Source organism: Callorhinchus milii, unplaced genomic scaffold (genome assembly GCF_018977255.1).
Source record: "Callorhinchus milii isolate IMCB2004 unplaced genomic scaffold, IMCB_Cmil_1.0 Scaffold5, whole genome shotgun sequence".
Classification (NCBI taxonomy): Eukaryota; Metazoa; Chordata; class Chondrichthyes; order Chimaeriformes; family Callorhinchidae; genus Callorhinchus; species Callorhinchus milii.
The window spans coordinates 45,687,086-45,700,014 of NW_024704746.1; the positions used below are offsets into that span (position 1 = coordinate 45,687,086).

The 12,929-nt window shown below is 42.7% G+C and overlaps 1 protein-coding gene across 2 annotated transcripts in view; it reads left to right on the plus strand.

The window, feature by feature from the left end:
* LOC103179401 (FYVE, RhoGEF and PH domain-containing protein 4) overlaps window positions 1-12,929 on the plus strand; it is a 46,433-nt gene extending 33,504 nt beyond the window's left edge. For both annotated transcript variants that reach the window (XM_007894677.2, XM_042335591.1), the window contains 10 exons: window positions 349-407; window positions 1,942-2,091; window positions 2,905-2,997; window positions 3,093-3,172; window positions 5,244-5,274; window positions 6,381-6,461; window positions 8,134-8,259; window positions 9,152-9,301; window positions 9,756-9,899; window positions 11,115-12,929. In XM_007894677.2, the coding sequence (XP_007892868.1) occupies window positions 349-407; window positions 1,942-2,091; window positions 2,905-2,997; window positions 3,093-3,172; window positions 5,244-5,274; window positions 6,381-6,461; window positions 8,134-8,259; window positions 9,152-9,301; window positions 9,756-9,899; window positions 11,115-11,387 (1,187 nt within the window). In that variant the 3' untranslated portion in view covers window positions 11,388-12,929. The remainder of the gene's footprint in view (window positions 1-348; window positions 408-1,941; window positions 2,092-2,904; window positions 2,998-3,092; window positions 3,173-5,243; window positions 5,275-6,380; window positions 6,462-8,133; window positions 8,260-9,151; window positions 9,302-9,755; window positions 9,900-11,114) is intronic.

Here is a 12,929-nt window from a genome sequence, read left to right on the forward strand (position 1 = left end):
TGGAAACAAAAACTGCAGTGAAAGTTGTAAACGTTTAGGAATGAATGTGAAGGAAAGTCAATGTGCAGTTTCTGCATTTTATTTCATAGCTGAGTGCCTGACACAATCAGAAACCCATCACCTAGCTTATCCAAACTAGACTGGTAGTTCCACATTTGTATGCCACCTAACACAGAAATTTCCCTGTGTCTGAAATGGAATGCGCACTCTCTCCCCGGAGGGATGCACCCTGCTTATCTAATACCAGAGAATATTAGGCTCAGGTTGACGAGAGCCAAGGCTTGGGGACCTCAGATTGTGCTTTAAAATATTATGAAAATCTCTATCTTATTGAAACTTTTTTTCCAGAGTCCCTTGAAATAATTTCCACAGCAGCCACCCACTCCAACGCTGCAATCCGTATAATGGTGAGTATGAATTTTAAGCTCCAGGTCAGGTCCCCTGATACATAGTCAGGAGTAAAGTCAGACTGCGTGAAAATAGTTGCCAGTAATTTATATAAAAAACTACATTTTTGAGCACAAAAATGACTCATGTCCTATCAAATGGATCAGTCACGGTGAGCATTAGACAGCTCATTGTTGTATTTTACTGCACAGGCAACTAAGGAACAAGAAACATGTCACCATCAGTGCCTGACAGTGGGAAGTTTGCTTGTTGGTCCTTTCAGGCAATCCCATTGACTGCATTTGTAGGTTAAGCAATGGTGGCAAAGAAAGGGCTGGTTTAGTAATGTCTCTGAGGATTAATTTGTGCAGGAGACATCTCGCAGTAACCCAATTTCTCTGATAAATTATTCATGTCTAGGGACTATCATTCTGCTTATTATTGCTTGCGTATTGAACTTCCAAGTACCTGACCAACTCAAGGTCTGACAGCAATGTGCATCATAGATCATGTCTCTGAATAGCAGGATCTTTGTAAAAACTCTGTCTATGATAATGGTCTTATACAAAGCAATTCTGGTAACTATTCCTCTTTGAATATGGATATTTTAAGTGTTCTATAACAGGATGATATGACCCTCCAGTGAATAATACATTTCTGCAGGTTCACCTACAAAATACAGGAAATCCTGTGAAGTGTTTTGAGATATCTTCCTGACATGAAAAGCACTATTATTAAATGTAAGGATCATTGTTATAATAATAATAATCCTTGCATTATGTTGATCAGACATCCTAATGGCAGTGCTTTCTCAGTGAGGGTCATTGAACTCATCAGCTCACCTGACCCCATCCTTCCTGAACACCCATCCTACTGTCCACCTATCACAACATCAAGCTGTTTATTAAACAAGTCTAGTGTTCTGCCTTTAACCATCGTCCTGGCATTCTGTTCCAGTCATTATTTACCCTGTGGATAAAGAAAAACTTCCTGATGTTGTCATGAAATTGCCCTTTGCCCTCTCGTTCGACTGTCTTGGTGTATCTTAAAGTATTGTTTTGAATTTACTCTTTCAATCCCATTTAAAATTGTATACACCTCTATAAGTCTCCTGTGACATATCTTGTCTCTGAAGAGTCCTAGCTTGTCTAATTGTTGCTTGTAGCTCATTCCTTTAACACTGGACGTTAGTACTGCCACTAATCTAGTGCTGACTGGACCATTTTCCCATTATGGGTACTGAATTTTGGAATCAAGCGCCCTTGAGTCAGCTAAAATCATCTAATATAAGGTGCATTAAATTGAATACTTATTTATACTAACCACTATCTTGGCTCTACAGTGATGAAGTATGTGAGTGAGAATAAGAAAAGGCGATTCTAAGCTCTCTTTTTGCCACAACCCCACAGCGCTCCGTCTCCTCTTTCTCCAGAAACCTGATGAAGGAGGAGAGAACTTGAACCCAGGAAGGGAACTCTAGATTGAAAGAAGGTGTGCTGATGTAGCAATAGGCTGAATAATACCATTCAATAGTACCTTTATATCTCTGATTAGGAGAAGATGAAGATATTGATTGACGTATATGAAATGTTGGGAGGTGAAGAAGAAGACATTGTGAATCCCTCAAATGAACTAATAAAAGAGGGGCAAATTCTCAAACTGGCTGCTCGCAACAGTTCATCCCAGGAAAGATACCTGTTCTTGGTAAGTAGTGGCTGAATTGACAGAGGTCTGTGGTTGTCCATTCTGGTTTAATTACTCTCTCAGGTGAAGGATGAGGAGGGATGCCTTGCTTGAGAAACTATGGAAAACAGGTAGAGTTCTTTCGGCTGTTCTTGGACAAAAGGACTGAGATTGGGAGCAGTACCTGCCAGCACCCATACTGGTGGCCTGTTGGTTCAGGAGTTGCACTTGCTCATCTGTAAGATACAATGCCAACAGCGGGCAAGGGGCAAATTCACTTTATTTTAAGTGTAAATTTAACATTAGCCTAAAAACTACACAGTCTCTACACTTTACACTCGGTCCTGTGAAGAGTTTTGAGGCATCCTCCTGATGTGAAAGGCGCTGATATCAAATGTAACAATCATTATATTGTTGTTTAACATCAGGAGTTGGTAGGACAGCAAAACACTCATCATTTGTGGCTCCTCCTTGCGATCTATAAATGGCATTTTCCTTCCCTGACTCGCTCTCAATTTCATCTCTTAAACCAGATCCCTTAGATATGTTTACACCTGTTTATCTCCGTGTTATCAACAGAGAAAAACAATTATAACCCATTGGATCTGATTCTGTAATTATAAAGAGGCAGATGCACCACATGTTCTGTTCTGCTGATTTGTGACGCATGGGTTCATTGTTCAATCTGACCACAAATATGTTGTGTGCCCTCAATGTATCTTTTTTAAATCTTAAAGGTAAAACATCTTAAAGGTACCCCTCATACACACAAACACACACATTCAGTTATGTAGAAACTGATTTTTTTCCAAATATTCATTGCTTTCTTTACAGTTGAACAACATGTTGCTGTACTGCGTACCAAAGTTCTCTTTGGTGGGGACCCGATATACTGTCCGGACAAAGATCGGCATTGAGGGGATGCAGGTCTGTTATTTTCCTCTCCAACAGTGACTGCACTTCATTTACTCGTTGTTAGTTCTGTCACCTGAACATATTCTGTCTGTTCTGTTGAATTTTAGGTCAATGAGACTCACAACAAAGACTATCCAAACACCTTCCAGGTCTCTGGAAAGGAACGAATACTAGAGCTGCAGGCGAGGTAAGAGAAAACATGCTCCTGTACTGTGTCATTGTAGATACAATCACAATTTGTGTGCTGTCCTTGTCTAGGCAAAATCTTACACTGTCTCTCATTGACACGGTATGTGTGGTCCTATGGTAGATATATTCACACGCTGTGTGTTTTCCTATCACAGACATTCACACACTGTTGTACCATTGATGTCAAGTCTATTTCTTAACTCTTGTAGACTCTGTTACATTTATATTCACCATTTTATGACATTTTCATCCTTCGTGACACGACATTTATTATTATAAAATCCATACAATTTCAAAGCTCGGCCCATGTTTGTGTTGCTTTTTTTTCCATTCTAGTCACCTAAAAACATCTGGAATTCTCTCTGGCATTATCTCCACTAAATTACATTTGGCCAGTTTATTGTGCAATGACTAATCCTTATATAGCATCATAGAAATTTTGAATCAAAGGAGGCCCACTGCAGTATTTGTCAGGCTTCACTGTCTTTCTGTCTCCCAAAGGATCAACTGCAAGGTCCTCACCCTCATCTATAAACCTTTTTATGTCCTAGCATTTCCCTATGTCTCTGATTGTTTCCTACCCCACTCCTTTCTCACCCCCTCCATGTGAATAACTTGGGCTTGCTGTACATTTTCTGCCCCCTCCACGCCATTATCTGTGGAAAAGACTTCAGAAACTAGACTCCTGCTATTGAGCAGAGTTACACTGGTCAAAGTAGTCTGCTGTCTATTTGCCCAAAGTCCTGCTTTCCTCTGAAGAATTTCAGGTAAACAATATCACTACCAACTTTGGCTCCCTGTAGGCAGTTCGCACCCAGTGACATCCTCAAACTGGTATGTGGTTTCCAGTATAAAAGTGATGTAATGACTTCAAATATCACTATGGTTCATTGATTTCCCAGCTGACTCAGGGTCTACAAGACCAGATGAGAGCTTTAGATCAAGAACATTATATGAACAATAAACTCTACCATCTTCCCATTACAGCATCATGTTGTCTCCTGAATGAGTTCAGTGCCATGGCCTCAACTATCCTTCCTGTAGCCTTCTGTTTCTCCTGTTGATCACTCCCAAGCAAGGGTGTGTGTGTGGGGGGGGCAGGGTGGTGGTGGGGGGGGCGGCGGGATGGAGGACGATGGCAGAGATAATAAAGGTGGTCGGGATAAGTAGAAATAAAAAGCAAAGTGCTGCTGCTGGAAACATGAAGGAGATACAAAGAGGCAGGAAAGTGGCCTGCTCAGCATAATGTGTTGTATATTGTTTGTATTATCTGTTCAAATGCTGTCAATTATGCTCTTAAGGATTTTCTATAACCTTGTCAATATCTAACTGCTGCTTCTATAAAGTATGGGCAGGCTGGGAATCAGTGACTGAACAGGCTGGTCTCTGAATATCACAGCCTTGGCTCCATCTGCTGGCTTTCAAAAGCACCTGTAGTCATTTGCAAATATTGCACTGAGAAGAAGGCTGTAGAAGAAAATAATAAGAATAATATTTAAAATATGTAAAACATTTATCGGAAACTAACATTTTTACACATAGACCTCTTCTTGGAGGAGACACATCTACGACCCTTCCCCCGAGAGGGAGGGTTGTTAATATTGTTACTAACTGTTACTATTAATACAAATCAACTGTGTGTGCAATCTCACAGACGGAGAACAGCACAGCTAAAAGATACTGATAGAGAGTGTAGTTGTTGTCAGATTCACTGAGTAACATGTCACCAGCTGGGGAACATTCCAAGTGGATCCTGTAGCTCAGTCATTAGAGCACTCGCCTTGCAAGCGAGAGGCCTGGGTTCGATTCCCAGCAGGGCAAAACCTTGGAACATGCCTGATAATAATCCCTCAAGAAAAAAATTATAAATTGGTCATTTCAATCCACGACTGTTTGTGGGACACTGCTGTGCGCAATTGGCTGCTGCGATTTGCCCACAAATATAGAACCAATTCACTTTACAGTATATTTTGTGAAGCGCTTTGAAATGTCTAGAAAACGTGAAAAGCGCTACATCAAATGCAAGGATTATTATTATTATTACTCATGACCTTTTCCTTTTATTACAGTTCTGAGCAGGACAAAGAGGAGTGGATAAAGGTAAGGGTTGAGCATCCCCACTGTTGCATTCTGTACTGTGTCCTGTTGTTGCTGACTTCTGATTGCCAGCTTCAGTTTCAGAGATAAGGTGCTCTATTCTGCAGTGCTCTTCTCTGCCTTACGCTCAGAAGATCACATGATAACAGGTTTGGATGAAGAAGGATCCTTTGCCCCCATTTGATCTTGACCTTCCAGAACACCCACCCAATATCTCCCCATCACAGCACCAAACAGCTTTTAAGACATGTCCAGTGCCCTGGCCATAATCACTCTTCCTGGAATTTGTTCCACTCATGAATTTCCCCCTGCCCTATACAGCCACTAGGAACAACACACCAATATTAATCCAGTGACCTATTAGGAGCGCAGTGACTAAATGATCAAACATGGCAACGGAGAATGCCAAATTAAATTTTTTTGTAACTCTTTCCATCCCATCTGAGGCCCAAAATTCTAAGTCTAAAACTCTTAGCTTTTAAGGTGACAGAAATGTGGAAACATTTTAAATTCAGTCTTTTTGGATTCGGTTTCTTTTCAACATTTGGGCAATTTTCCTTACTCCACACGCCTCTGTAAGTAGGGACCTGGTTGTTAGTCGATTAGTGGATCACTTTTCGGGGGATAATAATTCCTTCAAAAAATAATAATAAATTGGTTACTCAATCCATGACTGTTTGTGGGACACTGCTGAGTGCAATCTGTTGCCGCATTTTGCCCACAAAATATACAGTCAATTCACTTTACAGTATATTCTGTGAAGCGCTTTGAGCCGTCTGGAAGACGTGATAAGTTGCTATATCAAATGCAAGGATTATTATTTTATATGCTTATATTTGTTTGTAAAAGATGATCGCTGAAAATGCACTTGAGTGCCACACAAAGCGCTCCGAGATACCGTCTGCCATGAAGGACACTATATAAATGCAAGTTGTGGTTGGTTTGTTTGTCTGTTTGTCCACACTATGTGGTGTGTTTGTCAACTGGCTGATCAAGGGGGCAGGGAGAGAGACAGAGGTGACCTGACGTAGATACTTGTGTCTTGCTCTGTGCTTCAGTCTATTGTCCTGAGCTTTCAGAATAATTATTCCATATCCTTTTCTTATCAGGCTTTAAGGAACATTATAAAAGATTTCAATCTGAAGAATGAGACTTTCGGAATAGTGAAGGAAAAGGAGGAGCAGGTCTCGGTAGGTTTACTGTCTTTCGTCTCTATAATATACCTAATCAGGTGGACATTAATGAAAACAGAAGAGAGTTTCTCCTGGTGTTCTGGCCAACAATCCCCCAAATAAAATCAGTCACTCACTCCATGGCTGTTTGTGGGACATTGCTGTACACAAATTGGCTGCTGTGTTTGCCCACAAAGCACACAGTCACTCCACTTTACAGTAAATGCCGTGAAGCACTCTGGGATCAATGGAATATGGGCTTCAACTGTGATTGATAAGTGATTGATAACAATGGGTTTTGTGAAACCCGATGACTTTATAACCCTGGTTTGTATCTGTACTTTCAGCTCATCAGTGTGATACTTTAGTAATACTAACACTGGGGAACATCCTCATTGCTCCCCTTTGCACGACCTCCAAGGCCAAGTCAGCTCCCTTATGTCACAGTGACGAGAAGTATACACAGAACTCTTTAGGTGCGGTTTGACCAGAACATTAGTTTCGGTATAATATCTGGGGATGAAAACTCAACTGATGTAGCAATTTTGCACATGTATCCTCTTTGCCATGTTCATTGCTTCCTCACACCCTTTTGGCAATGAGTGAATCTCTTTAACTTCTCCTTGGCAATACTCCAGCTCACACATGGAATACGTGTGTTTCCTATTCTTACTTCCTATATTGTAGTACCTTGCATTTATCTGTATTATACTTATTGTGCCAATTATCAGCCCATGTGCATACACAATCAGGCACTCTTTGGAAGACCTTGCTACTTCCGCTGATTCCAGTTTCCCCAACTTGGTATCAATGCTTTGATACAGCCACCCAACGTGCTATGTAAATGCAATTTATTATTGTTGTTATCGCCACATTTAACTATCTTACACTGGGACTACAAATTCAGGTCATTAATGTATACGAGGAAGAGGAGGGGTCTCAGATGATCCCTGATGCACCATGCTTAATATCACCCCCATCTTGATCTTGTACCCCTAACAAAGATCCTTGTCTTTGTTCCCTTCAGCCATGAATCCTAGTCCTTGTTTTGCCGTTGATGCCCAGTTATCACAGTTTGCGAGGGTGTCTTTCGTAAGGCATTTTGTCTGTTTCTTGGAAGTCTAGAAACATTATATAGCTTCCCACAGTCAATTTAGGGCATCAATGAGGTTGGTCATACAAAACCCACCCTCTCTGAATGCATGTTGGTTGTCATTTGATTATTTTTATACAAATACATTTTATATGTGATTCATTCCATCATTTTGTCCAATTATTGAGGTCAGGCTAATGGGTCTTTAATGCCAAATATGCTTCTGTTAGCTTTCTTATGCATGTGTGTGTGGAGGGAGGTGGGGAGGGGGAGGAGAGAGGGTAAAACAATGAGCTGAAGCCCACAAGCACAAATCTAGAAGCACTAAATGTTCTAGTGCTAAACTCCTGCAGGAATTACTTAGAAAAATGTGATCCAGGTACCCAGCATACACTGTGTCTGCAATTCCTCAAATATATCTACTCCAACCCTGGTGATTGTGCTAGGCTCGGCACACGGGCTGGGGTTCGAGACGCAGGTTTGTGTCAGTAATCAATTGAAACTAAAGAGATCGATCGTCACAGGCACTATTTTATGATTGCACTATCAAGCTGACTCTTTTTTAACAGTTTTTCTCTCATCTCTCCTACTCCAAAGACGGCTGAACTAGGAAGGAGAGCGCCCAGATGGATTCGTGATAACGAAGTTACTTTATGCATGAAATGCAAAGAGCCTTTCAACGCATTGACCAGGCGAAGACACCACTGCCGGGCATGTGGATATGTAAGTCGAGCAGACTGTGCTGGGTGTGTAAGTGGAGCAGACAGTATTGAGTGTGTGGGTGTGTAAGTGGAATAGACAGTGCTGGGTGTGTGGGTGTGTATGTAGAGTAGACAGTGCTGGTGTGTATGTGGAGTAGATAGTGCCCATTGCTTATTCTATAACATTACTTATTTTCTTCCCCACATCCAAGCCATGACCCGCTCTGCCTTCCCTCACTTCCGTAACATCGCCCGACTCCGTCACTACCTCACCCCTCAGGCTCTGAAACTCTTGTTCATGCCTTCACCACCTCCAGGCTCAACTATGTAAACGCCCTGCTTGTCGGCCTTTCCAACTCCTCCCTCCACAGGCTGCAGATAATCCAGAACTCTGCAGCCCGTGTCCTCTCCCGCACCAAACTCCACGACTTCATCTCCCCCATTCTCGACTGACTCCATTGGCTCCCTATCCTTCAGAGGATCCAGTTCAAGATCCTGGTCCTCACCTACAAAGTCCTCCATGGCCTCGCCCCACTCTGTGACCTCCTAACCCCCTACCAACCCACCCGCTCCCTCCGCTCAGTCAGCTCCGGCCTGCTCCAAGTCTCCCAACCCACCCGCCCCACCATTGGGGGGAGAGCCTTCAGCCACTTTGCCCCCAACCTCTGCAATTCCATCCCCCAATCACTCCAACTCGCACCCTCCTTAGCCTCCTTCAAGTCCCACCTCAAGATCCTTCTCTTCGACCATGCCATTGGACAACCCCCTTCTCCTCCCCCGACCCCAGCTCGGGTCTGAAATGCTGTACGCTGTCCAGCGCCTTGGGACGTCCTCCCGACTTGAAGGGCGCTATACAAATGTAATCTTGTTGTTGTTGTATAACAAGTTTTCTATCTTGCTTTTCTCTCTTGAAGGTTGTGTGCTGGAAGTGTTCTGAATACAAAGCCACCCTTGCCTATGACAGCAACAAACTCAGTAAAGTGTGTAAAGACTGTTATGTAATAATAACAGGAAAAACTGACAGCGAGGAGAAGGAGGAAAAGAAACGGAAAGGAGTCATGGAGGTAGGAGGAGTGTTGCTGCTATATTATGTGTGTGCGTGCATATGTGCATGTACACATGTCATGTGCGACCATATATACATGTACATATGTATCTGGCCATGTGTGTTTGTGTGTGAATGTTCTATGTTAATGTGTGCGACTGTATGTGTGTACATGCATGCATGTCTGTGTGTGTGTGTGGTCTGTCTGTGCATGTATGTATGAATGCGCCTTGGGACGTCTTCCCGACGTCAAAAATGCTTATATAAATGCAATTTGTAATTGGTCTTATTGTTGTTGCATACAAGCATGTGTGTGTATATGCATGTGAGTGTGTGCATGGTGTGTGTTTGTAGTCTGTGCTTGTATGTGTGCGCGTTTGTGTCTGTAGGAGTTAGGGATGGACTAGAAACATTGATTTTGTGGTGAAGGGTCAGTTTCCTCTTTCTGAACTGTTCGTTTTCTCCCTGTACAGACTGAGGCTGCTGAGGTGTCAGAAAACAGTGTCATCTGTGACTTCCTGCACTACCTGGAGAAAGCCACCAAGCCCTGGCACAAAGTCTGGGGTGTACTTCCCAAGAATGATGCCATGGTTCTGTACCTATACGGAGCTCCCCAGGTACGAACAAAACCCCAGACCTTCAGCTCCTTCGTTGGGTTTGGCTTAGGAAGAGAAACTTGATCAGTAAAGTCTCTAGCCTCAGTTATGTGCACATAAATGGGATTCTCCCGCAAAAGTGGGAAACTTTACTGTCTGTTAGAGTTTCACCCCAAAGTGTCAAAATGTAATACGTCCCCAAGTGACAGGGCTACCAGCTGGGACTCAACAAATGATTGTGACGTACATCTCCCATAGCAGAGAGGTGTAGCGTACAAGCTTGTTACATCTCCCACAGCAGAGAGGTGTGGCGTACGAGCTTGTTACGAGAGACCTGGATTCGATTCCAGGGCAGGGTGAAATGTTGGGCAAGTTTCCTTCCTCCACACGCCTCTGTTTACCTAGCAGTAAGTAGGAACTCGGTTATAAGGCGATTGGTGGATCACTTTCCAGGGGTAATAATTCCTTCAAAAAAATAATAATAAATTGGTCACTTCAATCTATGACTGTTTGTGGGACACTGTTGTGTGCAATTGACTGCTGTGTTTCATCCACAAAATATACAGTCCATTAATTTTACAGTATGTTCTGTGAAGCACTTTGAGGCGTAACGAAAACTTGATAAGGCACTATATCAAATGCAAGGATTATTATTATCTCCCATAGCAGAGTGGTGTGGAGTATTACCTGGTGCCTCTCTCTGGTTGGTTGCTCTGACTGAGGCTGTAAAGGTAGCTCCTACATTTGGAGCTGGGTCTGGTGCTGGCCTCTATCGTCTTCCAGCTGGAGCTGAGCCTCACTTTGTTCCAGTTATAGTGAAGTACAGGACCATTTATGGTGGTAACAGTACAGCCAAGTCTCTAGTCATGGCCGATCTCGAAAGAAACAATTACCCTGTGTTCTGGTTCAGTCCCGTTTCACTGTCACTGGACCTCAGCAACCTCTGGCCGAGGGCTGAATGGAGCCCAGAGCAGGGTGACAGCCGTCTCCACTCTGCTGGTTGTATAGAACCTGAGTGCAATGAGTTAGTACATTTAGAATTACTCCTGATGGTATTCAGGCAGTCACACAAAGCTACTCCCACCTCCATCGTGTAACCATCTGCCTGTTGTGTTTGAAGTGTGTTGGCTGAGGTGCCAGATTGCCTCTGAAATGTAATGAGCGCCTGTTGTCAGACTAATCTCTGGACATCCCTATTCTGACTGATTGGGTTGTTTCCCCCTTCTATCACTCTAGGATGTGAAGGCTCTGACCACAATTCCACTTCTCGGGTACGCAATCGATGAGAACCCCCGGGGTGTGGATGTACCTTACGCCTTCAAGCTGACACAGTCCCGGTTCATATACGTTTTCGCCACGGATTCTGAAGAGCAGAAGCAGCGGTGGCTGCATATCATCAACATGGCTGTGAAGGGAGAAACAGCCACTGAGATGGACCTTCTCGATGAGGCTGCCATCACCCGACAAGGGAGCAGCCAATCTGAGACAGAAGAACCTGCCTACAGCTGACAATAAATAAGCTTCTCCTGACACTTCGAGAACCATTTCTAAAGCATGTTTAGCATTTTCCATGAAATGTATGAACTCAGAAACCCACTCCTCAGTACAAAGTATCCAATGATCACTGTGTCTGTTGCTCTTCTGCAACCAATTTCCTATTGTTCAGAATGGAAACCATCAACCTCAGTTTGCATATAGACACCAATCACCATAAGAAACTCTCCAAAATCCAGTACAAAAGAAAACAGGACATGGATATTGCTTCTCAATGACTGTAAAATCCAGATTATTGCGATTCCTGTTTGCAATTGTCTGGCAGGGATCTGAATGAAGTCCAAAGTAAAGTTCTATCTTTTAGCAGAGACACAAATATATACAACACTCATCATTAAAGGTGCAGTGTTTATTCACTGCCATCTCTGGCTCAGCTACAGTCAAAGGAACCATCAATCTCTGTCCACTCAAGGCTCTTTGATTATCAGCAAATACGTTAATACAGCAGTCAGCATGTAACTTAGCTTAAAAGTAACAAAAAAGAGGTGGGCCTGGAGGTACAGAACTTTGTGGAACTGGACGGACAGAGCTTTGTGGCACTGAGTGAGCTGGATCAATTAATTGATAGAAAGCAACTTCCTATCCCCACCCAACCCCAATTTCCCAATTTCAGCTGAGCTGACTGAAGGGGATGACAAGATTGAAAGTATGCCTAACTCCAGAGGGCAAGCTTGATCTTCATCATACTATTGCTGTACTTGCTCAGATCGTACTTCGACTGCAATCAGTCAGTCCCATTGCTGGCTGCATCGTGCCAAGACAGAGTGTTCAATCAGCTTCTATCAGGAACCATTGCACTTCGCTGCTCCAACCAACCAGTGTTTAAGAAGACTAGTTTATGAACACTCACTTTTTTTTAAAAAAAGGGCAAACAGAGCAGGGTATTAAAACAAGAAGTCCAAAAACCAATGCTATATCACTGAAACGCTTCATAATTTTCTTGATGGGATTATTCCCTAGGTAAGTATCTTGTTACAGGCCAGAGCATTGGGAGCAGAGAATATGTGCTCAGTTCATTGTCAGCCATCAGGAGTTGGGAGTCATGAAGATTGGCTGCGTCTTGCTCTCCCCCCACCAAAATTCAATATTTGACCTTGTGATCTTCAGTTCATCTTCAGTGCTTATAAAACACTCAGCCCTAGCTATGAACAAACACAGCAATTGAGTTTCTATCACTAAATCAAGTATTTTGAAGGTTTGGGTTCTCAGATAACTTATGTTCCTCACTGAATTTATGTAGAATAATATTTCATAGACATTACAGACACAGGCTATTCGGCCCAACAAGTCCATGCTGGTGTTTATACTCTATACAAGCCTCCACCTCGCCTTATCCCATCTCCCATACTCTTCTGTCTTTTCTCTCTCATGTAGAAAAGAATTGAGCAGAACTAATACAATCTGTGATAGATGCCAAGCTAATATGGGGTCTAATTGTTTCTTAATAGAAATCAGACTAGTGCAAAAAATAAGAAATAATAATGATCCTTGCATTTA